The sequence below is a fragment of the Acinonyx jubatus genome, chromosome A1 (assembly GCF_027475565.1).
Source record: "Acinonyx jubatus isolate Ajub_Pintada_27869175 chromosome A1, VMU_Ajub_asm_v1.0, whole genome shotgun sequence".
Taxonomy (NCBI): Eukaryota; Metazoa; Chordata; class Mammalia; order Carnivora; family Felidae; genus Acinonyx; species Acinonyx jubatus.
Window position 1 is genome coordinate 234,305,204 of NC_069380.1, and position 24,912 is coordinate 234,330,115.

Consider the following 24,912-nt stretch of genomic DNA (forward strand, 5'->3'; position numbering starts at 1 on the left):
TGGGAGGGAGGAGTTTTCCTGGGAGCGCCACTAAGCTCGGGCCCTGGCCTCTGCCGTCCTGGTGCCACCTTCAGCCTGAAACCCGGCCGTGCCCGCGGCTCTCCACCACCTCTGCCCAGAGGCCAGGCTTTGGAGACACCCTCCTTGCCCTTGGCAGAAAGCACGCCAAATCCACTGTGAAGTCCAAGTAGCTACATCTAACAGATAACTAGATAACCTCTGCGTTGTTACTGACCCAGTCATTCAGCGGCCAACTCTTTCCAAATGCCAACAGCAGCCCCATCCTGCTGAGCCTGGAGTGAGCGTGTCCCGCGAGCCGCCTCTGGTGGGGCGATGGAGTGCTTCCATGCTTCCAGGCCAAGCTGCCTCTCGGGGCCACATCCATGCACCCCCATCTCCGCCACGGCACGTCCAATCTGGCGGTCTAGTGATGAGCCGGCGGGGATCGCTCAGATGTGACACAGACACCTTTCCTCCTCTTCCTGTGTCACGCCCGGTTGTAGTCACTGCCCCGTTTTCCCTCGGGGACTGTGGCTGGATTTAGTCTAAAACAGGGATCTGTTGCCATCGTCCCCATCAGAGGACAGGAACGTGCGAGGTCAGCACGCTGAAGTCGATTTCCATGCCTCCCCCAACGTCCCCTCCCCCCCAAATTAAAAAGTATGGAAGAAAGTGTTAAAGTGTTCTCAGCTACAGAGAAACCAGGAGAGCAAGCATATCATCCAAAGCCAGGTGTGGCTCTCGACCCCCACACACCGGGTGTGTGTGTCAGGCCCTGGGCTAGGTCCCCAGGGTCTGTTCCTGCTAAGGAACAGCCCCCTCGCCTGTCAGGATGAGCACTGGCTGTCGTATGCAAGTGATGAATCCCCAGATTCTACTCCTGAAACTAGTACTACTCTACAGTTAACCAACTTGAATTTAAATAAAAAATAATAATTTTTTAAAAAGGGCAGCCTTCTAAGGAAGCCATTGTAGCCCTATTGCACAGAGCAGAAGACTGAAGGTCACAGAGAACCAGTAATTTGCCAAGGTCAGTGTAACAGTTACCTGTCGCTGGGACACAAATTGTCCCAAACCTAGTGACTTAAGTCACGTACATTGTGTTATGTCTCATGATTCTGTGAGCTGCCTGCACTCGGATGGGAGCCCCTCCTGTTGGCCACATCCAGCCGGGAGCTCACAGAAGCATCCGAGATGCCCTCTCCCGGCGGGGCCTCTGTCTGTGTGGCCTCTGTCTGCCTGGGGAAGGAGGGGGTCTGGCCTGAGCTTCCTTATAACATGGCAGCCGGGGGCCCAGGAAGCAAAGCCTCCGTCCCCTGCTGGAGCTGGATGTCGCTGAAAGTTGCTTCCGTTGTACTCTGTTGATGAAAACCTGTCCTGAGGCTTGTGCAGGTGCAAGGAGAGGGGGCTGGCCTCTCCCTCCTGGTGTGAGGAGCCTGTGAGGGGCACAGTCTGGGCAGAGCAAACAACAGGGAAGGGGAGGAGGGGGCTGAGTTTTCAAATGACGACGATATATAACTTTGATAAAAATAAAAACCAACTTAGAAAAAAAGACCGACTAGACGAGACCCGCAAATCTGTGGAAACATAGTATGAAAGAGTGGAGGCTGTTTCAACTTGTCATTTGTAGGAGAAACAAATTCGAAGCTTGGGAAAATTTGCTATCCATTCAGTAAATGTTACCTCACATCGTTAAAAAGATAATTCCCAATGAATAAAAAATGTTACTGTGAAAGGCCTATAGTTACAAAAAGAAACACGTATTTGGCGTTCTAGGTTCTTTGAAGAAATGTCTTCAATCAACCAACCAAAAGGTCACAACTTATAAACCACTGACAGACGATACTAAGTCCTTGATAAATCAAGGACTTATTTAAGTTAAAAAATACTTTAAATTGAGTTGAAAGATCAAAACGTTAGGAAAATAATTTCAATTTACATGGATGTAAAAGGCTTAGTATCATAAGTTACAAGATCACTTATTAATAACAGAAAGATCAACAATAAAATTTAAAAAAAAGAAAAGAAACTAAGGGGACAATTCACAGAAGCAGAAAGCTAACTGACCAATAAATATGAGATGTGTTCAGGCTTAAATGTAACAAAAGACCAAGGAGAGTTAACACATGGGTAAAACATTATTTATCTCCAGTCATACTGGCAAAGATAGAAATGATTGAGAACGTCCAGGTCGGACAAGATTTGGTAAGCAGGCGGAGGGATGTAAACATAAACTTTTTAGGAGTATTTAAAAAAATTTTTTTTAATGTTTATTTATTTCTGAGATAGAGACAGAGCATGAGTGGGGGAGGGACAGAGTGAGAGGGAGACACAGAATCCGAAGCAGGCTCCAGGTTCCGAGCTGTCAGCCCAGAGCCTGACGCAGGGCTCGAACTCACAGACCACGAGATCGTGACCTGAGCCGAAGTCAGTCGCTCAACCAACTGAGCCACCCAGGAGCCCCAGGAGTATTTTAAACATTGTTTTGTAATTTTAGTAAAACATAAGACGTATATGTTTGCTACTTAAAGCATAATTTATATATGATACAAAGATCAGATGGTAAGTGTCAAATTTGGTAGCTTTCATAAATATACACATGCATGCAGTCATGACACCGATCAGCATATCGGGTCAGGTCTCCACCTGCCCCGACCCGTCTTAGTCCTCCACCACTGACGTCCCAGGCGGCTTCTGGGCTCCTGATTAACCTTAGCCAGTACTGTTCTAGAACACCATCGGCACGCCCTTCTAGACTATCTACCCTCTTTTGTATCTAGTTTCTTGTTTCAACAAAATGTTTTTGAGATCCACCCATGTTGTGTGTGGTAGTTCAGCCTTTTGATTATGGCATTATTACATTTGGTAAATAGACTACAACTTAACTCTCCATTCATCTATTGATAAATACTTGGCTTGTTTCCAGTTTGGGGCTGTTATGAATAGTACCACAATAAACATTTGGGTCAGATAGTTTGCAGGACATGTGTATTCTTTTCTCTTGGGTAAATACCTAAGAGTAGAATCTCTTAGACAAGTGGCAAGTGGATGCTAAACTATATATACAAGTGCCAAGAGTTTTCCAAGTGTGTGTGTGATTTCACACCCCACCAGCGGTAGTGAAGAGTCTGGCTTGTTCCTCATTGTTGCTAACACTTGATATTCTCAGGCTTTAGTTTTAGCCTGACTCTAATGGGTTTGTAGTAGTATCTTGTCCTTTAAGTTTGCATTTCTCTTATGACTAATGACATTGACCATTTCTGAAAGGCTTATTGGCCATTTTACGTCTTCTTTTGGCAAGTGTCCATTCAAGACTTTTACCCATTTTTTATTAGGCTCCTTGTCTTCTTATCAAAGTGTATGATGTGTTCCTATATATGTATTTTGGTCAAATTATACACCGTATACAATATATCTTATATCACAGGATTCACGCTATAAACAATATAATCTATATCACAAATTATACACTGCGCCTTGTCCTTTCATTGTATTGTCCTTGTCACTTACAGATCACTTGAACTCCAACTAATGCCTTTTTTCTTTTAAGGATATTCTTGTGTGTGTCCTATCTAAGGAATATTTGAATCACCGAAACTGTGAAGATATGCTCATATGATTTTTTTCCAGATGTTTTAGCTTTTGCATTTAGATTTATGATCCATTTCAAAATAACTCAGTGTATGGTCTGAGGTAGAACACATAGTTCATTTTTTTTCATGTGGATATTGAGTTGCTTTTGCACCAAGGTATTTATGTCAAAACTAAGTGACCATCTAAAGGGGTAGTATCCAAAATCCATAATGAACTTATCAAACTCAACACCCCAAAACCAAATAATTCAGTGAAGAAATGGGCAAAAGACATGAATAGACACTTCTCTAAAGAAGACATCCAGATGGCCAACAGACACATGAAAAGATGCTCAACGTCACTCATCATCACGGAAATGCAAATCAGAACCATGATGAGATACCACCTCACACCTGTCAGAATGGCTAAAAGTAACAACTCAGGAAACAACAGATGTTGGCCAGGATGTGGAGAAAGGGGAACCCTCTTGCACTGTTGGCGGGAATGCAAACTGGTGCAGCCACTGTGGAAAACAGTATGGAGGCTCCTAAAAAATTAAACATAGAACCACCCTATGACCCAGCAATTGCACTACTAGGAATTTATCCAAAAGACACAAAAATGTTATTTCGAAGGGATACACACACCCCAAGGTTTATAGCAGCGCCATCAACAATAACCAAATTACGGAAAGAGCCCAAATGTCCATTGAACTGGTGAATGAATAAACAAGATGTTGTGTGTATATATATATATATATGTACATACATGCAATGGAATATTACTCAACAATAAAAAAAAATGAAATCTTGCCACTTGCAACAACGTGGATGGAGCTAGAGTGTGTTATGCTAAGCGAAATAAGAAAGACAAATGTATGCTTTTACTCATATGTGGAATTTAAGAAACACAACAAATGAACATAGGGGAAGAGAAGGAAAACTAAGATAAAAACAGAGAGGCAAAACATAAGAGACTCTTAAATACAGAGAACAAACAGGGTTGCTGGAAGGGAGGTGGTGGGGGGATGGGCTAGATGGGTGATGGGCATGAAGGAGGACACCCGTTGGGATGAGCACTGGGTGTCATATGTAAGTAGTGAATCACTGGGTTCTACTCCTGAAGCCAAGACTATACTGTATGTTAACTAACATGGATTTCTAAAAAATAAGTAAATAAAAGACTAAGCGATCATCTATGTACAGATCTACGTTGGGCTCCCTATTCTGTTCTGTGGGTCTATAGGTCTTTCTATTCACCGGTGTCAAGCTGTCTTAATTACCATAACTTTATAGTCAGGCTTAAAGTCAAGTGGCGTAAGCTTTCCAAGTTGGTTCTCCTTCAAAATTGTTCAACTTATCTTGTTCTTTGTAACTGCACATACACTTTAGAATAAGTCTATCGGTTTCTCCGAAAAAACAAAACAAAACAAAACAAACCACCGATGTGTTGATTGATGCCGTATGTCTACATACCAATCCGGGGAGAATGGACATCTTCACAGATGGAGTTTGCAATCCAGGAGTGTGACATACCTCTCATTTTATTGACACTTCCCTCCCTCACTCCTGCGTAGTGTTCTGGGTAGAGTTTTTGTGTGACACATCTGACTCAATTGATTCATACTCACTCAAATTTAAATGCTTATTTGTTAAAAAATTGTCAAAAATTAAATTTCCTATAACTTATTGCTACATTGTAGCAATATAATTGTTTTGTATCAAATGTCTATACTACTGAAAGCAATCTACAGATTTCGTGTAATCCCTAGCAAAATACCAACATTTTCACAGAATGAGAACAAACAATCCTAACATTCATATGCAACCACAAAAGATCTTGAATAGCCAAAGCAATTGAAAAAAGAACAACAAAACTGGATGTGCCATAATTCCAGGTTTCAAGTTACATTAAAAAAGGAGTGGTAACTAAAACAGTATGGTACTGGCGTAAAAACAGACAGATGGGTGCCTGGGCGGCTCAGTTGGCTGAGCATCTGACTCTTGATTTCAGCTCAGGTCATGATTTGAGTTTGTGAGTTCAAACCCCAGGTCAGGCTCCACACAGTCAGTGCAGAACCTGCTTGGGATTCTCTCTCTTCCTCTCTGTCCCTCCCCTGCTCATGGATGCCCATGTACATCTGGTCTCTCTCTCAATCTCTCTCTCAAAATAAATAAATAAACTTTAAAGAAATAGACATATAGATCAATGCAATTGAACAAAAAAAAAAAAAAAACCCAGAAATGAACCCACAATTAAATGGTCAATTAATCTTCAACAAAGCAGGAAAGAATATACAATGGGGAAAATGTCTCTCCAACAAATGGTGTTGAGAGAACTGAACAACAACATGAAAAAGAATGAAATTGGAGCACTTTCTTACATCCTACACAAAAATAAACTCAAAATTGACTACAGGCCTAAATGTGAGACATAAATCCATAAAAATCTCGGAAGAGCACAGGCAGTAATCTGTCTGACATCAGCCATAGCAGCATTTTTCTAGATATGTCTCCTGAGGTACAGGAAACAAAAGCAACAATAAACTATTGGGACTACATCAAAATAAAAAGCTTCTGCACAGCAAAGGAAACAATCAACAAAACTAGAAGGCAACCAACTGAATAGAAGATATTTGCAAATAAAACATCTGCCAAAGGGTTAGTAACCAAAATATATAAAGAATTGATCGACTCAACACCCCCGAAACAAATAATCCAATTTAAAAAAGGGCAGAAGACATGAATAGGCATTTCTCCAAAGAAGACATCCAGATGGCCAACAGACACATGAAAGGAGGTTCAGCATCACTCATCATCAGAGAAATATAAATCAAAACCTTGGAGATTTGTCACCTCACACCTGTCAGAATGACCAAAATCAGAAACGCAGTGGGGGGCCTAGCTCAGTCAGTAGAGCATGAAACTCAGTCTCAGGGTTGTAAGTTTGAGCCCTACGTTGGGTGTAGAGATCACTTAAAAATAAAATCTTTAAAGACAAAAAAAAAAGAAGAAACAACAAGTACTGGTGAGGATGTGGAGAAAAAGGAAACCTGTTGCCCAAATGTCCATCAACTGATGGATGGACAGAGAAGATGTCGTATATACAGAAAATGGAATACTGCTCAGCCATAAAAAAGAATGAAATCTTGCCATTTGCAATGACATGGATAGAACTAGACAGTATTATGCTCAGCAAAGTAAGTCAGTCAGAGAAAGACAAATCTATGGTTTCACTTATGTGGAATTTAAGAAACGAAACAAATGAGCAAAGGGGAAAAAAAAGAGGAGACAAACCAAGAAACAAACTCTTAACTACAGAGAACATATCAATGGTCACCAGCGGGGAGGTGGGTCAGGGGATGGAGAAATGGGTGATGGGGATTAAAGAGTACACTTGTCATGATGAAAATAAAACAAAATAAAATAAAGAGAAATGCAATTGTTTTAATATGGATTTTCTATCCTGTGACCTTGCCACATTCACATACTAATTCTGATAGATGCTTTGTTTTTCACAGTCATGCTGCCTAAGAAACCTTCCAAATTTTGCCTTATTTCCTCATTTGCTTGTTTGCTTGTCTGCTTATTATCTTATTACACCGGCTAAGACCCCCAGTGCAATGCCGAGATCCAGCGCAAATCCCTATCGTGCTCCCAACCCTGAAAGGCATTAACTCTTCTCTGGTTAACACTGATGTCCGCTGTGGGGCATGTTGGTGTTCTCCGTCCAATTGAGGGATTTCATTCCGCCCATGGTTTTCTGAGCATTCTTAATAAAGGAGTCATAAATTTGTCCATTTTTTTCTCCATCTACGGACATGATTTATCCCCTTTACTCTCTTGACATAGTGAATTACATCGATTTTTCCAAGTTGAGTCAACTCTTAGTTCCCGGGATGAACCCCATTTGTGCACGGTGCTTTACCCTCTGATAGGCTGCGGACTTGGGTCCCTTACATGCATGAGGACTCTTGTTTCTACGTTGATGAGACATGTTGGCACTGTGATGCATGCACATCAAACACACAAATACAGAATCTGAGAAAACACCTGTCATAGCCACCAGAGCGGCTAAGTGGAAGAGACTGAGCATGCCAAGTGTTGGCATGCGTGTGAAGCAGCCAGCGCCCTCCCGCCTTGCTGAGACACGAGACCGTACCGCCAGCCTCGTCTCTGACGACACCGCACATCCGTCCACCCCGCGACCCGGTCACCCCACTTCTTACAATCCATCCTGCTCCTGGACCGCTACAAATACGGGACAGTCTTCGTAGAAACCGCAGCACTGTTTCTAAAAGCAAAAGCTGAAAGGACACAAATATCTTTACAAGGGGTCTGGTTGATTGACCGCAATGCATTCCAAGATGAATGCTATGCAGGTACTTTTGAAAAAAATGAGGAAAGTCTCTACAAAGTAATTTGTAGTGAGGTCCTTGATTTACTGTTACAAAAAAAGTAGCAGGGTGTTGAATAGTGTGTACAATAGGCTACCTCCTCTCTAAGAAACAAAGGGAGGGGGCGCCTGGGTGGCTCAGTCAGTTGAGCATCCGACTTTGGCTCAGGTCATGATCTCACAGTTTGTGAGTTCGAGCCTCACGTCGGGCTTTGTGCTGACAGCTTGGAGCCTGGAGGTGCTTCAGATTCTGTGTCTCTCTGCCCCTCCCCTGCTCATGCTCTGTCTCTCTTTCTCAAAAATATAGAAACATTAAATTTTTTTAAATGGAATCCAGTCCAAAAAGGGAAAAACCCTAAAATTAAGGTAGATAGAAATACATAAACCTGTATAACCTTGATGAGATAATGTAATACTTTCAAGTAATTTTGGACATAGTGCCTTATGCATCCTAAATATGATGTTTTCCAGATACAAAAAAAATTGCAAGGAAATGTAAAAAACAACTGCACTCAGTGAATTTATTGTTATTAATAATGTCAATGCAATATATTTTGAGATAAATCAAATATATGAATATACCATGTTGAAGGAAATAAGACTTTCGATATATGGGAAGAGATATAAATAAAAATATTTTGATGCTAAATACAAATTAGAAATATATGTGCACTTATCTGAAATATAATTGATTATGTGCTTTATTTCAAAATCTATGTATAAAAGCTGACCATAAATATTTTTCTCAGAGAGTCATGTAAAACTCTGGCAAAGTCAGAGAGTTCAAAAGAGAGCGGATATAGAGACATGCTCTTCCTCTCGCTCCTTTATCGTATACACCTGATTCATCACTTGGCACATAGCTTTTTAAAATTACCAAATACACATGAAGTGGAAAAATGTAGATTCTTCCGATTTCATGCTGCAGATTTCACTCCTGGTGAATAGTTACTTGGCGTTTCCTGTGTATCCTTACAAATCTTTCTGCACACAATAATAGCATTTTGAAAAAAAAAATGAAGAAAGAATCCACCAAATTTTGTGACTGATTTGTATCCACTGGTACTGTTACAAATCCTCCCCTCCAGGCCTCCCTGAAATTACGAGAACAATGCAGAAAGGTCCCCTCTTAGAGTTCCACTTCCTGAGTGTCTGCCTGGTGCTCCTGCAACTTCCCCCCAGAGCCTCAGCACAGGGACACTGATGTGGCTCCTGGTTCTGTGTCCTGGGAAAGGGGTGGTCTCACCGGGCCCTGGTCGCCGTGCTCAGAGGGGGCAGCACAAAATATCCCAAGGATGCCTCCCATTCCCTTGTATGGACACGCCCATTTCCCTCACCTCCCCCAACTCCCCACCCTTGTCCCCACCAAACTGGTGCCCGCTTCTCCGATCTTCTCATTCTAAAACGTTCTATCCATTTTTGATTTAGATTCTATGTGTCGTGCCATAGGTAGCCTTTGGGATTGGCTCTTGCCCCACAACCTAATTCTCTGGAGACCCATCGGGATTGCCTCGTGGACCCGCAGCTCACTGTGTGCACAGCTGAGCAGTAGCTCCACCATTCGGCCTCAGAAGGACATCTGGCTGATTCCAGTTTCTATTACAAATAAGGCTGCTGGGAACATCCGTGTGCAGAGTTGGTGTGAATGCACATTTGTGTTTCTCTGGGACCAATGCCCAAGAACGCAACTGCCAGACTCCGTGGGAGTTTCAAGTTTAGTTTTGGAAGAAACTGCCCAACTGTTTTCCAGAGTGATTGTATCATTCTGTTATGCCCACCAGCAAGGTGTGGGCGTGCCCGCTTCTCCACGTGGTCACCAGCATTTGAGGGTGTCACTCTTCTATTTACCTTTGCCATTCGAGGGGGGTCATGCCTTTCATTGTGGTTTTAATTTGCATTTCCTTGATGACATTGAACATCTGTTCATGTGCCTATTTTCCATCTCTATATCTTTTTGGTGAAATGTCTTCTTAGATCTTTTGTCCAAATACCAAATGATGGTCTCCTGTCATTGTTTTCTTTCTTTCTTTGTTTTGCTTTGTTTTAGTGTTCTTTATATATTGTAGATACTAGTCCTTTGTTGGATATGTGTTTTGCAGATAATTCCCTCACTCTGCAGCTCATCTTTGTGTTCTTTTACAAATATCTTTCACAAAAAGAATAATAGTTAAAACTGGCAGTGTCTTTCCCAGAACAAAAATTTTAATTTGGATCAAGTTCAATTAATCAAATTTTCCTTTTCTGGGTATGCCTTTTCTGGCCTAAGAATTCACTGCCTAGCTCCTAGATCTTAAAGATTTTCTTCTATGTTTTTCTCAAAGTTCTACAATTCCATTTAAGTCAGTGATCCATTTTTAGTTCATTATTGAGCAAGGTGTGAGAGTTGGGCTGACATGTTGTACATGTTGTTGTTTTGCTGGGAATGTCCAGTGACTCCAGCGCCATTTGTGGAAAAGACTAACTTTCCTCCATTGAATTGTTTTTCATTTGTCATCAAACAGGTCAGGCTCGTGTGGGTCTGTGTCTGTGCTCTCTATTCTGCTCCAATGATCTACATGTCTGTCCCTCCACCAGCACCACATACTCCGGACTCTGGTAGCCATGTAACGTCTTAAAATAAAATCGACTGATTCCCCCTATTTGTCCTTCATCAAAATTATTTAAGCAGTACTAAAGACCATGCCTTTACGAATAAATTTGGGAAATGATTTGCCTGTATCCACAAAATTCTTGCTGGAATCAAATTAATTTTTTAAATACTATAACTCTTTCCCACCCTGAATATTTTATGTAAAATATCATCACCATTCAGTTTGCTCATGTTCAAGTTTCCTTTTCCCAAATGTCAACACGCATTCATTCAGTCAACCCAATTAATTGCTGTGAGCACCTGCTATGTGCTGGGAACAGCACAGGTCATTCCGGATGCAAAACAGAAAACGCGTGCCCACTTTGCTCAAGGAAAGCAAGTTTGGGGGCTGATGGCTAACTCGGGAATTTTCTTTTTAATGTTTATTTTTGAGAGAGAGAGAGAGACAGAGTGAGAGTGGGGGAGGGGTAGAGAGAGAGGGAGACAGAATCCGAAGCAGGCTCCAGGCTCTGAGCTGTCAACGGGGCTCGAACTCACGAACTGTGAGTTCATGACCTGAGCAAAGTCGGACACTCAACCAACTGAGCCATCCAGGTGCCCCTAACTCAGGAATTTTTTAAAAACTCCACGTTATTTTCAATGTGCATATCTATTAGGTCCTAAAGTTTAACACCCAAAATTGATCATGCCGTTCATTGGAGAGCCAGGGCTCCTGTCATCTGATCTGCCCCATGACCTGTGGTCCACGACGCTCAGGTGCAGGGGACTGCCCCAGGGGGAAGCAGTGGTGAAATCTACACAAGTGTCCGGGTCAGTTCTCTGCTCATCTCCCTTGCTCGGCTCCTTGCTGTGCCTCTTACAAGTAAAAATGAACAACCAGGAGTGAGCCATTCATCCACCCGTTCATTCACTCATTTATTCAACACTTATTTAGTGTTCATGACTTTCCCAGGCTTGGACTGGGGGGTGGGAGAATGAGGCCAGAGAGCCCGCCTACCCGGACGCCAGCAGCTCCCAAGGAGAACGAGGGGGAAGGACTGACGGGGTGAAGCAATCTGTAGAGGCCCGGCCGGGGAGGGAATGTGGCTGCTGGTGGAAAGGCCAGTGGGCCAGGGTGCTGCGAGCAGGGAGCCGGGGAGCTGCCAGCCTACAGCTATGGGCAGAAACGAGTTCCAAAGGGCTTTCGGCCATGTTGGCACAGGGAAGCTTTCGGAAGTGCGGTGGTTCCCAGGCAAGAGGGCCCACCTCCTGGCCAGGCTCTAAACAGGTTGGGGAGCAGAATGACATATGCAGACCACTATGATCGCTGACGTGCCAGGCCAAAGGACCCGGCCTCGCGGCCTCTCCCACTGAGCAAGGGCTCTGAGCAGATTTGTACGTGAAGACCCAGATCCCTCTGGCTGCAGCGGAGAGGAGAGTGAGAGTGCCTTGTTTCTAGAAGGAGCTTGAGGCAAGAAAGGCCTGAGGAGTCTCCTCCAGGAGTGAGGCGGTGTTAAAGAGCCACAGCCTGGCAGAGCAGCACCGTCTGTCTCCCAGGCCCTCCTCTCTTCTCCTTTCCTCGCTAGGCTGTGTGCTGCCCCCAGCCCCTCTCTCTAACCTCGACTGGAATTTCTTAAAGATGTTCACTGTGACATCAGGGAAGATGCGGGAATGCACTCAGCGTCAAGGCAAGCTTCTCCCCACGGACACTTGAGTGCTCCCGGAACCTTCCCCTTCCCTGGAGGCCTCGGTGCCCATGGTGCCCCCCGCCTAGAGCAGAGCCAGGGGCCAGGCCCACCTCCCACGCGGCGAGGCAGTGACTCTGCAGACCCCAGATGGAAGGCACAGTGATCCTGGGGAGCCTGCTGCCCAAGCAGCCCGTCCCCCTGCCGGGCCTCGGATAATGGCACAAAGACATATACACAGGGGACAAAATCCATTTAAAGGTCTGAACGGCAAACCCAAGACCTAGTTGTTTGTTTTGTTTGTCTTAATTTTTTTTAATGTTTATTTATTTTTGAGAGAGACAGAGCATGAGCAGAGGAGGGGCAGAGAGAGAGGGAGACACAGAATCCGAAGCAGGCTCCAGGCTCCGAGCCGTCGGCACAGAGCCCGACGCGGGGCTCGAACTTACGGACCGCGAGATCGTGACCTGAGCCAAGGTAGGATGCTTGACGGACTGAGTCACCCAGGTCCCTCCTTGTTTTGCTTTTAAATAAAACCCCTAAATTATACTTCTTCGGTAGTATAACAGTTTTTAAAATGCTAACTCTTATTTTTTATTTTCATTTTCAACACAAAATATTTCCACACAATAGAAGTGTACAGAGTAACATAACTGCATGTGACCATCATTCCAAGTGAATAATCATTCACCTTTCGTGGGACATTTACATCAGATACGCTTTTCAGAATTAAAACATCACCAATAGCGCTGGACCCCCCTCCAAATCCACCCCCCCCCCCCGCCGGCCCTTCACAAGGACTCAGGCACCCTGCAGGGGAGTGGAGGCCTTCCTTCCCACACTGTGACGGCAGCTTCTGGGACAGCCCCCCACCCGTCTGTAAATAGCACAGAATATTGTCATCCGTAAAACTCCACCCTTTGCATCATCTTGCCCGAATCCTTTTCCTTTTGGAGGATTTTCTCACTCAGCTTTGTACCTTCAGGACTTACACACTTTGACCCAAGGGGCACTACCTTCATGCAAGTTCACCCCTGGGGGCCACTGTGTTCCATGAAATATGCCCCACGTTGCGTACCCAGGCCTGCGCTGACTGCGGTCCGGGGGTCCCCAGTTTGCACTTGGCAAACAACGCTGCGGGCGGTGCTTGGCCACCCCTCCCTGCCTCCACTGGCCTGCTCTCTGTGGTCCACCAGGAAGCAGTGGGTTGCAGACCAGAGAAGTGGGTGTCTGCTGACCTCCCACGTGCTGCCGAACAGCTCCCTAGTTTCCTCTCAGCAATTTCAGCTAGCACTGCAGTGAGAGACATTCCCTGTGCCTGCACCCTCGGGCCTAGTCTGGTGGCCTCCAGTGGACGGAAAGTCGCACCTGGGGCACTCTCTGATTTCCCATCACTAGGGAGTTGGGGCATCCTTGAGCCTTTTCAGACCTGCTCTCCGCACAGTCTGTTCCTATCTCGGGTCCATTTTTCCACCAAATGGCTCGTCTTCACTCTCGGACTCTGAGGATTCTTTCTGATTCTGCACAGCAAGGCTTGTCCTATCTGCAAACGCTCCCAGTGTCCTCCCCCTGGCGGGGATCGGCCATTTCTATGCTGCCCAACTGAAGTTTTAATGATGGCTGTTTTGGTGCAATTTGTCAAATGGCTTCCGCATGCTCTCCAGTTTTTCAAAAGAAAAACAAAACAAATCAAAAACAAAAAGGAAACAAAACCCTCCTGCCCTCCCTACCTAAGCAATCCCAGGTGTGCCACAGCCTCCGGGAGAGCTTGGTAGGGGCCGGGCTGGCCTGTGCGCCTGCCCTGTGCCCCCGAGTCGGCGGTCTGGGCGAGCTGTTTTGGGGTACACACGACCCACGAGGAGTTAGCCCGAGGCGATGCAACACGGCCCCAGACAGGCGCTAAAGCAGCCGTCAGACGGCTGAAGAGAAGCCTCCTTCGCCAGCGTATTCCTGCGAGCGGGGGTCCTACCTGCTCCTGCGCCCGCGGGCTCCGCTCGGTCCGCGCCGCCGGCCCCGGGAGGTGCAACCCCCGCTCGAGCGGCGACGGCCAGGCTGGGGGGGCGGGGGCGCTGCCGCAGGGCGGGGAGGGGGCAGCTGAGTTGTCCCGAACACTGTTTGCCTTGCAGAAACACTTAAAAAAAAAAAAAAGCCGAAACGCGAACCAGGAGCACAACGAAGCCAGACCCCGGCCCGACCGCCGCTCTGTCCGCGCAGGAGCGGGGAGACCCTCCCGGAGGCGCGCGGGCGCGTGTCCGCGTGCGCGCGCGGGGGAGAGGCCAGGGGGGCGGGGGGTGTGCTCGCCCACCTGCCTCCCGCGCGGATCGCTGACCCACGCGGGCCGCTCCCGAAGCGGGTCTCCGGGAACGGAATTCGGGCCCGGGGGCTGCGCGCCGGAGGCGGGGGAAGCGGCGGCAGAGGAGCTGGGAGGACGCGGACGGGGGGAGGCGGGGGGGGGGGGGCGGGCAGGGACCGAGGCCAGAGGCCGCCGGACGCGCGGAAGTGGGGACGCGTCGGAGGCGGGCGCCGCGGGGAGCACGCACACTTGGCTGCCCGCTCGAAGGCACCGGGGTCTGCCGTCGCTACGCTCGAGTCAGCGACCGGTAACCAAACACCGGTGCCTGGGGAGCCAGAGAGGTGCCCTCGGTGCTGGGGTCCCGACCCCACGGGCTGCCCCCGGCCTCTGGGGGCTGCGCCCTCGGGTCTCCTCCCGCGAGGCCGCAGGCGGCTCCGGGCCAGGGGCGAGGGGACCCCCCCACCCCCGCCTGCCAGGGTTCTCCCGCGCGCTCGCTCTGCGGGGACAGGTCTCAACGGAACCGTGTTTGAGAACCTCCGAAGAGCGCCGCATCTGCAGCCCCGTCGGACGAGCCCGGAGGTGCCCGCGCCGGAGAGAGATTCGCGTCTCGTTGGGACTTGCTCTTCGCGCAGTTCACGGCGGCCAGCGCTGCTTTGCGAGAAACAGAGGGGGACGGAAACAAAGGAAGTTGCAGATCCGAACTTCGTGACCCCCGACTCCTTCTGGCTGCGTTTGCTGCAGGGCCCCAGGAAGTCGTGGGCCAGCAGCGACCCGGGATTCGGAACACGCTGGGCAGGTGCCCTGACGCGCCCACGCCGATGTGGCGAAAGTCACAGCCCTGGGGGGAAATGTGTACGTTCCCCTTAATCGACCCCCCCCCCCCCACTACACGTTCCATTTTGTAAGTGTTGCCACCAACCCCACAAACTGCGCGCATTAGCCGGCAGTGAGACAGAGTGAAGCAAGTTCGTGCGCGGCTTCGGTTCATCGAAACGCCCGGCCTAGTTTTCCTTCTTCCCCAAGTTAAAGCGACGCGGGCAGACGTAGGCCGGGCCGGGGCGAGAGCGCCCACCGCCGTTCAGTGGCCGGGGACTGCGCCGGGGCCACCGCTGCAGGGACCAGGCCGCAGCCGCGGGCCACAGCGCCCCCTCGCCGCCCGCGCGCACGACTCCCGGGCCCGCGCCGCTCCCCGGCCTCCCCGCGCCCCGCCCGAGAGCCCAGGGCCGACCGAGGCTGCCAGGCGGCCCGGCCGGCGCCGCCAGCTCCTTCCGAGAGACCCTCGGGCGCAAGCCCGGCCCCAGGCCTTTCTCCGCGCTCGGCCTCGCAGGACGCCCCGGCTCCTTGAAACGTGCGTGTCCACGCCGACTCGCTCTAAAGGCACCGGCGGCTGTGGGGACAAGACACAGAAATGCGGCGGTGTTAACTTCTTTCATCAGCGCGCGGAGGGGAGGAGAGGGAAACCGAGCCCGAAACCGCGCGCCGCCTACGTGACGGTTATGAGCCATCGCGCTGTCACCGCAGCTGGCCGGGGCTGCCGCGCGGGCCTCGCCTCTGTCCGCCGCTCCGGCTCGGACGCCACGAAAACAGCCGCGGCCAGGCGCCCGGACACCCCTCGCCCGCCACCAAAGCGCCCGGGTCCCCGCCCTGCTGCACGGGCGGCCGTGGGGCCCGGGGCCGGCGGCTCGCTCCCCGCGCGGCCTGCGCTCTCCGCGGTCACCGGGGACGGAGTTCGCCACCCTCGCGGGCGGCCGCGTGCCGAGCCACCGCGTCGGGCCTCGTCGCTTGCAGCCTGTTTTTCCCACTGACTTGTTTTAAAAGAAGAGCCAGCCAACTTTAATCCAAGACAAGGAAAGTGACTTAAAAAAAAAAATCCGGGAGCTTTAACGTGAAACGAAGTTTATATATTCCAGGAACAATGCGGAGCCTAAGTTTTAATGTCTCTGCGTAGGCATGTTAATTTGCTACAGTCACTACCAATAAAAGCGGCAAGCACTGCGATTCGACCGTTTAATAGTGCAAGGTAGACGGTTTTTATTAGTAGCAGGCAGCAGTATGGAGAATTTGGATTTCAGTGGAGGGGTGTAATTGCTGGGGGAAATACGCGGGAGGAAGAGGCTGTCTTCAGAATCAGCAGCTCGCGCGAAAGAGACGAAGAGGAGACAGCCGTGGTGGAGAAGCGCCCTGGGCGGCGGGAGCCCCTCCAAAGCCACGTGGCCTCGTCTGCTTATATACTTAATTGATGTCAAAATCGAGTGTATCCGGAGCATACGCTCCTGCTCCAAACTGGGGATGTTTTTGTAATAATTCGCTGTTTTCTTTTCTGCCCCTGGCAGAGATCAGGCCCAAGGGGGGTGGAGGGAGAGGGAGGGAGGGCGAGGGGACGAGCCCCAAATGCTAATGAAACGCAGCAGGAACTGGCCTTTGGAAATGGAAACATTGCAGGCCAATCATCCTTGGTGATAAACACTAGACCTGATTTTTTTTCACTTAAACTATCTAATTGGAAGCCAACCGAAGCCTGCAATCTGATCCGCTGGCTGTTACATTTGCCATCCCACCTGGGTGACTCGCTTTCGAGGCCTCTACCTCCCAGAATCCCCTCTCCGGAAGACCAAAAGCATCCCAGACCCCACGCTGGTATGCTCCCACGACTGCTGGAGCACCGCCCCCCCCCCCCATTATCCCTTTCCTTTTCGACACTTCAATAATTGGTGTAAAGTCTGCCCTACACTGAGTTAGCAGGGCCCACGTGGGGCGGCAGCGGGGTGGGAGCCAGGGGGCTGGGTCCTCCAAGTGGCCCAGTGTGTGGGAAGCGGCGATGTGGAGGTTGAAGCCAGGAGGCTGGATTTTAGGAAGGGGGGGGGGACTGGGGAGGCAGGAGCCAGAAGACTGGTGGCGCTGGAGGCAACAGGCACCTACTAGGAGCCACAAGCCTGCAGGCCACGGAGGATGGGTTCTTCTCAAGCCCGACACCTGGGTCTGGGACGGGCTCCCCTGGACCTAGGGAAAGACAAACGCAGCTTAACTATGTCTTCAAAGGTCTGCTGGCCAACAGGACTGGGCTGCAGCCTAGCCCGGGGTCTGCCCCCGCAGGACCTTAACAGAACTGGCAACCCGGCAGCCGGGATAGAGTGCAGGGAAGTGTGGGGGCGAGAGGGCTGCAGGCCGAGCCCTCACCTGCAGGGATTCGACCTCACAGGAAACCTTTCCGAGGGGGCCTCTGAGGAAGAGGCACCTGTTGGGTGGGCGTCTGCCCAGGACCGCACACACGGATACCCGGTGGACCTCCTGAGCACACCCCCCCCCCCCCCCCGTCGGGGACCAGTACCCCCTCCCCCAGCACCTTCCTGCCCCTGGTGGGGGAGGGGTGGAAGAGGGGCAATGGAGTGAAGGGTTTTCTGGGGCTGGGGTCCCAGGGCCCGCCGCTAAGCATCTCCCCTCCAGGCCCCCAGAGGCACGTCCCGAGCCGCCAGTTACCTGGCCTACCTCTGCCGCTGCCTGCGCTCCTGCCAGCGGCCTGGCTCCTTCTCCTTCCTCCCCAAGTGACAGCAAGGCTTCGCGTCGTGCCCGAGGCGGTCTGTCCGGTGACAGTCATTCTCTAGAATGCTTTACGACACACGTCCGACGGAGGAGTCAACTTATTAAAATAAAATCAAATAAAACTCTCGGGGGAGGGGTGGCATCTTCGCGGGTGGGACACGGGCGGCGTGTGTCTAAACCTTCCCCAAAGCCGAAAGTCCTCACGCCCAGAGCCCCGGGTCTCCGCTGTGGACTTCGGGGCAGCAAGCTCACCTCTGGGCCCTCCTGGCAGTCCGCGAGGAAGGCGCCCGGGATCCGGGTCCCGCAGGGACACGCGGGACGGCGCGGGGCAGGCGACCGGACCCGAGGCCACGCGGGGCGCCTTCCACGGCGAGGCAGAGGGGACCCGGGAAGGTGGAGGTGAGAGCCGCGCACGCCACCCCCAGGAGGACCCGGGCCGCCGGCGCTGCCACCCCGCCCTCCCTTCGGCCCGCGGCTCCCGGCCGGAGCCTGGGGACACGCGCGCGGTCACCTGGGCCGGCCTCTTCGTAGCGCAGAGCGGGGCGCGGGCCGTGCGTCCCCCAAGTGGACCAGACCGGCCTGCGTGCGGATGGCCTCCGCTCAGTCCCCGCGGGCCGAACGGGGAGGGGGGGGGGAAGGCAGTGGCTGCGGGGGGTGGGGGGGCACGAGGAAGGTGACGGGGGCGGCGGCGGGGAGCAGGCCGGCGGAGGAGGGGGGGCGGCGGGAGTACGCTCGAGTGGGAGGGGGCGCGCGCCGGGGCTCGGGGCTCGGCCGGGCCGGGCTGCGGGGCCGCGGGCCGCGGGCTGGGGCTGCGCGGGAGGCGACTGCGCCACAAAAGCCTGCGCGTCCCTCCCTCCTTCTCCCCCGCCCTCCCGCCTCCTCCTCCTCCTCCCCCTCCTCCTCCTCCGCCCTCCCCTCCCCGCCCCTCCCCCGGCCGCGGCCCGGCAGCGGGAGCGGGCGGAGCGGGCGGAGCAGGGGAGGGGGCGGGCGCCCGAATATGCAGATGAGCGCGTGACGGACAGCTCCGCGTTCCAATGTCCCTCGGAAACTCGAGCGCTCCTTCCTCAACTCCTCACTCCCGACTCCAGACTCCCCCAAACCCCGACCGCCGGCCTGGCGCGCGGCTGCGCCCACCGGCTCCGCGCCGCTGCCGCCGCCGCCCCGCCGCTCCCCCGGCCCGCGGGCCTCGCAGGCTAGTGCGCGGGCCGGCCCGCCTCGGCCCGCGGCCCCCGCGGCCCCCGCGCCCGCCGCCGCGCCGCGCCCCGGCCGGGCGTGGATGGAGGGCGCCGCGCGCCCTGCCCGCTGCTCGGCGTGACGCGGGCCCGGCGCCCCGCGCCCACCATGTCCTATCCGCAGGGCTACCTGTACCAGGCGCCCGGCTCGCTGGCGCTCTACTCGTGCCCGGCGTACGGCGCGTCGGCGCTGGCGGCGCCGCGCAGCGAGGAGCTGGCCCGCTCGGCGTCGGGCTCGGCGTTCAGCCCTTACCCGGGCTCCGCGGCCTTCACGGCGCAGGCGGCCTCCGGCTTCGGCAGCCCGCTGCAGTACTCGGCCGACGCCGCCGCCGCCGCCGCCGGCTTCCCGTCCTACATGGTAACCGCGCGCGGGCGAGTGCGGGGCGGGCGGGGGGGGCGCGATCGGGACGCGAGGGCGCGGGGAGGGTGCCGTGGGCGGTGGCTCCGGGGTCTCGGACCCGGGCCGTTCGCGCCGCTGGCGGGCCCGGCCGGCCCGGCGACGTTACTCAGGCCGGGGGTCCGTGCAGCTTCTCCCCTGGCTCCCGGGGTGACGTTCCCAAAGAGCCCGAAAAGTGCGACCCCGCTGCTGGGGTCGGGAATCCGTCCCGGGTGGTTCTCGCTTCGCGCGCCAAAGCCTGGCGAGGGGTCCGGAGCTGGCCGGGGGCGCGCTCCCGTTGGCTCGGGGAGCGGGTCTCGGCTCCGCTGGGGCCTCCGCGGCGACCGCGGAGCGCTTGGGGGTTACTTGTGGGGCTTGGGGTCACCGGGTTGGGGGAGCGGGAGGAGCAGCGGGCGGCGGCTCCGGGACCCCTCCTGGTGCGCCACGATCTCGGCCTTTATCTGTCCCACAGGCCGAGATTTCGAAAAACGGTGTGGGCGGGCGTGTGGCAGCCCCGGTCGCCGCGCCCGTCCCCTGCGTGCCGCGGCCAGCTACTGCTCCCCCGACCGGGGTTCGGCCCGCGCGCCTCTGGTTCCGCAGCTGAGCCCGGCCCGGGTGCTGCTGACGCCCGTTTCGGGCGAGCGAGGCCGTTACGGGGGGAGCCGGGGGGGGGGGGTTGTCGCCGCAGCCCGCCCTCGGTGGGATTCCAGGGCAGCGGCCCTGTCGCCGGGGCCTTGGCGGAGGCTGCAAATGTCTCGAATTTAAACGTTAAAGGCTGAATTAAAATGCTAATTACCGCGTATTTGAAGAATTCGAAACGGTGACTGGCTTCTGAGTTGCAAATTGGATTTGCCGAGCTTTAGAGCGGTGAATAGCCGAGCGGGGGCTCTGGGGTGGTTTTTTAACCATATAAGGGCGGGGAAGGGGGAGAAGGGGGAGCCAGCCAGAGAAATTTAGATATCAAGAAAGTACCTGCGGGCCTGTGTCTGTGCACGTCCGCGTGCATCCGTGCCCGCAGCTCAGGGACAACGGGGGGAAGTTGTGCCGTTTTAGCAAAGTGAAATAGTTCAAAAATTCGAGGTTAGAACTGCAGCGTTTTCGTGGTCAACAGCCTGTCTTGCGTTATGCGCTGCGGGCTTTTTTTTTTTTTTTCCCCTGCTCTTTTGCTGCCGGGAAATGAGGCTCCAGCGCGGTCCTGACCCTGGGAACGGCAGCGTCGGGAGGGCGGATGCGGGCCAGGTCCCCGCGCACCCCATTCACCAGGCTCTTGTTGGTTCCAGGGCGCGCCCTACGACGCGCACACGACGGGGGTGGCGGGCGCCATCAGCTACCACCCATACGGCAGCGCGGCCTACCCTTACCAGCTCAACGACCCCGCGTACCGCAAGAACGCCACGCGGGACGCCACGGCCACGCTCAAGGCCTGGCTGAACGAGCACCGCAAGAACCCGTACCCCACCAAGGGCGAGAAGATCATGCTGGCCATCATCACCAAGATGACCCTCACGCAGGTGTCCACCTGGTTCGCCAACGCGCGCCGGCGCCTCAAGAAGGAGAACAAGATGACGTGGGCCCCGAGGAACAAAAGCGAGGACGAGGACGAGGAGGAGGGCGACGCGGCGAGGAGCAAGGGGGAGAGTCCAGACAAGGCGCAGGAGGGCACCGAGACCTCGGCCGAGGACGAAGGTGAGCGGGGCCGCGGCTGGCGCGAGGCCGCGGGGAGCTTTCTCCCCAGGCGGGCGCAGAGCCGAGGTCCGGGGAGACGCCGCGCGCCGCCACCCAGGATCGCGTGGGGCCGGTCGAGTCTTCGCGCGCTTCCCTGGGGAGGCCCTGCTGCCCCCCGCCCCGGGTCGTGGCCGGGGTGGGGGATCACGTGGGGGGGCGCGGGGAGGGGGGGTGGGGGTGCTGTCCCGCGCACCACAGCCATGCCCGCGCCCCTGCAGGGATCAGCCTGCACGTCGACTCGCTCACGGATCACTCGTGCTCGGCCGAGTCGGACGGGGAGAAGCTGTCTTGTCGGGCGGGGGACCCCCTGTGCGAGTCGGGCTCGGAGTGCAAAGATAAGTACGACGACCTGGAGGACGACGAGGACGACGAGGACGACGGCGAGCGGGACCTGGCGCCGCCCAAGCCCGTGACCTCGTCGCCGCTCACCGGCGTGGAGGCGCCGCTGCTGAGCCCCCCGCCCGAGGCCGCGCCCCGCGGTGGCGGCGGCGGCGGCGGCGGCGGCGGCGGTGGCAAGATGCCCCTGGGCAGCCGGACGTCGCCGGGCGCGCCGCAGCCCGCCAGCAAGCCCAAGCTGTGGTCTCTGGCCGAGATCGCCACGTCGGACCTCAAGCAGCCGAGCCTGGGCCCGGGCTGCGCGCCGCCGGGGCTGCCCGCGGCCGCCGCGCCCGCCTCGACCGGGGCGCCTCCGGGCGGCTCCCCGTACCCCGCCTCGCCGCTGCTCGGTCGCCACCTCTACTACACGTCGCCCTTCTACGGCAACTACACAAACTACGGGAACTTGAACGCGGCGCTGCAGGGCCAGGGGCTCCTGCGGTACAACTCGGCGGCCGCCGCCCCCGGAGAGGCGCTGCTCTCGGCGCCCAAGGCGGCCAGCGACGCGGGCAAGGCGGGCGCGCACCCGCTGGAGCCCCACTACCGGCCCCCGGGCGGCGGCTACGAGCCCAAGAAAGGTAGGCTGCCTGCGGCGCGCGGGTCCCGGGGAGCCAGCACCCCCCAGAAAGCCGGGCGAGGGGCCGGGGCGACCCTGGGGCGCGTCAGGGGGAGCCTTTGTTGTTGAAGGGAGGGCACGGAGTAGGCGGAAAGCCGGGCTCCACCAGCAGTCGCGGGGAGTGGGGGGGCGTGTAGCACGGGGTTGGGGGGTGGGAGGGAAGGGCCGAGCGCCCCTGGCCTTGCAGGAAGGCTTGCCCCTAATTGTCTCCGTTTTACTTAGCTTACCGTTGTTATTACTGTTAGTATTATTATCCTGATTGATTCGTTTCGGCAAAAGACCGATTGTCACCAAATGCAAATTGCAGTTTGCCTTCCCGTTGGTTGGGCTTAAGCTGCAGAGTGTTCTGGGTTCTGCTGGTCAGCCTCAACTGACTCTTCGCTCCCGCCTTTGCCTGCGAGGAAACAAACCGTCCTAGCAACTCTGAGAGCCGCCCGTTCCTCCAAATAGACAGCGAGAATCTCGGCCCCTTCCGCTGGCCTCTCCCGGGTGCCTCCGTTGCTCATAATTCAGGCTGGAGTTGTTAAGACCTGTGGAAGGAGCTCAAGGGGGCAGGAAGAGAAAACGGGAAGAGGAAACATGCCCCCAGTCTGTCTCCAACAGTGGGGAGAGGGGGGAGACAGTTCCCCAAAGTGTGTTGTGCGTTCGGGGAGCGAGTGTGCATGGGTGTGCGGGCTGGTGGGTGTGCAGCTGTCTGCGAGACAGATGGCTCTGGGGTCAGGTTCTGACTAACTGCCCCCTCCCCTGACAGATGCCAGTGAGGGCTGCACCGTGGTCGGTGGGGGCGTCCAGCCCTACCTATAGAAGCCCCAGCTCAGCAATGCAAGTAAGTGGGGACCCTGGTGTCACCTCCCACGCCCCCCCCCCCCCAGCCTCCCTCCACCAAGTGAGCTGTAAACTTGCTTAATGTATGTTTGCTGCCTCTGGTCCTGGAGTCTGAGGACAGAGCACTGCAGCGTTCTTCGGTCTTTTTGTTTTGTTTTGTTTTGTTTTGTTTTTCCTTTAAGAGGGAACCTAGCTGGTCTCTCTAGAGTCCCCCCTTTTCCACTGCGGTTCTGCTTTGAAGAATCACTCCTTTCACTGGAATATGTATGTGGCACCAGTGCTGTTGTCTTATCTTTGAAAAATAGATTACTAAAATTTGGGTATCTGTATGCAGTTGGGGACCGTTTTTACTGCACTGCACACATAGAGTAGACACTGGCGCTGATGAGCTGGTGGTGCAGAGCGTGGGGCATCAGAGCCTTTAGAGGTGGTGTTTGCACAGTAAGCCCGAAGAGAAGTGAGCCGCACTGGCCGTTTATCAGGCCTGGCCCCCGTGTCCAGACGGACTAGATAGGACCCTGCATTTCGCCTGGCTCACAGCAGCATCTCGGAAAAATACCTACTTTACAACTAGGCAAAATTACTAATCACAGATCTCGAAGATGTTGGGAGAGAGGCGGAATCATTTCAGGTCGACTCATTTTTGTAATGTGATAACGTTGATGTGGAACTGAAGGATTTGGGATGATTTGGTTTTTTCCTTGGTCCACAGGTAGGTGTCACAATTGCTTTGGAAAAAAAAAAAAAAGTCAGCAGGCCATTCTCTCTCCCCAAGTTCATAAATATACAGATAGAAAAAAACCATCTCTAAATCCGGACCGCATCTTGCCCCACTGTAAACGAGGAGCCACAGACTCTGACAGAACAGACCTTTGTTGGACATAACGTGAATTTGTTGGCATAGTATAGCTTCCCCCGATGTACGTGTGACTTTTGAAAACAATCTTTTTTCTCAGGATATCTTGAATTGATCACTTCATTGCCACGGTATATATTCTATAGGTGTGATAGGATTTACTGTAAAATTTATTTGTAAAAGATGTACACAGTAGAAATAAAACGTGATTGAAGAACTTGAGTACTTAAGAAGTGGAAACAAATTTGATATTTATTTTTATAATGATATAAAGCTTCTAGTAATTTATGCAAGTTGTATTGCAATGGAATCTAAACTTTTTGTAAATAAATTCTGCCTGGTTTTTATTTGAACATTGCTGGTTATACAATCTTTGTTGGTTGTTTAACAAGAATTCTCTACTAATTTATATCTTAAATTGTAAATAAAAACAGACTAGTCTACAACAATATGGTGTTTGGGGCTCATTTTTCCTAGGAGAGTGATTTGGGTAGGGAGCCCCAGTTCGGAGCAGCCCCTCCTCACCCTCCCCCCCCCCAGGTGATATGACCTCAGGCATTTTAATGAAAATGTGTAAAATAATCTCTCCCTTCTCCTGCTCAAAAAAAAAAAAAAAAAAAAAGAAGGAGGGGGTGGAGGAGAAAGACAGATGAAAAAGAAATACACAGCAGGCCAATAACGTACAGCTTTAGAATATTTATATGCACATGTCTTGCAAGAAAATTAAGATTTTTGTGCTCTGAATATGCAAATTACTTGTTAACCTACATTTTTTTTTTTTAACTTGGCAAAATTAAATGACCTGCCGTACTTTCGCATCAGGATCCGTTTTATACTTATTTCCATGCTGGC

The 24,912-nt window shown here is 53.1% G+C and overlaps 2 protein-coding genes across 2 annotated transcripts; one reads left to right on the plus strand and one right to left on the minus strand.

Annotated features, from left to right (window-relative positions):
- Nucleotides 1-13,015: 13,015 nt before the first annotated feature.
- Nucleotides 13,016-19,398, minus strand: LOC113598134 (translation initiation factor IF-2). The gene is made up of 7 exons (XM_053224549.1): nucleotides 19,270-19,398; nucleotides 18,567-18,634; nucleotides 18,308-18,416; nucleotides 17,993-18,092; nucleotides 17,435-17,515; nucleotides 14,806-15,902; nucleotides 13,016-14,775 (listed from the first exon to the last, which is right to left on the minus strand). Exons 1-6 carry the CDS (start codon nucleotides 19,396-19,398, stop codon nucleotides 15,517-15,519), a joined length of 873 nt encoding a protein of 290 aa, XP_053080524.1. The 3' UTR covers nucleotides 13,016-14,775; nucleotides 14,806-15,516.
- On the plus strand, nucleotides 19,293-24,509 carry IRX2 (iroquois homeobox 2). The gene is made up of 5 exons (XM_027055341.2): nucleotides 19,293-19,645; nucleotides 20,944-21,349; nucleotides 21,607-22,341; nucleotides 23,131-23,205; nucleotides 23,917-24,509. Exons 1-4 carry the CDS (start codon nucleotides 19,397-19,399, stop codon nucleotides 23,181-23,183), a joined length of 1,443 nt encoding a protein of 480 aa, XP_026911142.1. The 5' UTR covers nucleotides 19,293-19,396; the 3' UTR covers nucleotides 23,184-23,205; nucleotides 23,917-24,509.
- The last annotated feature ends 403 nt before the right edge of the window (nucleotides 24,510-24,912 follow it).

Excerpts from the sequence above, each read along its gene's own strand:
- IRX2 (XM_027055341.2), top strand. The coding sequence starts at position 19,397 with ATGTCCTATCCGCAGGGCTACCTGTACCAGGCGCCCGGCTCGCTGGCG. Across the intron at positions 19,646-20,943 it reads CCGGCTTCCCGTCCTACATG|GGCGCGCCCTACGACGCGCA; the intron begins GTAACCGCGCGC and ends TGTTGGTTCCAG. Across the intron at positions 22,342-23,130 it reads CGGCTACGAGCCCAAGAAAG|ATGCCAGTGAGGGCTGCACC; the intron begins GTAGGCTGCCTG and ends CTCCCCTGACAG.
- LOC113598134 (XM_053224549.1), bottom strand. The coding sequence starts at position 19,398 with ATGGTGGGCGCGGGGCGCCGGGCCCGCGTCACGCCGAGCAGCGGGCAG. Across the intron at positions 18,093-18,307 it reads ACTGCCAGGAGGGCCCAGAG|ACCGCCTCGGGCACGACGCG; the intron begins GTGAGCTTGCTG and ends GTCACCGGACAG. Across the intron at positions 15,903-17,434 it reads CTGCAGGCTTGTGGCTCCTA|CCGCCGGTGCCTTTAGAGCG; the intron begins GTAGGTGCCTGT and ends TTGTCCCCACAG.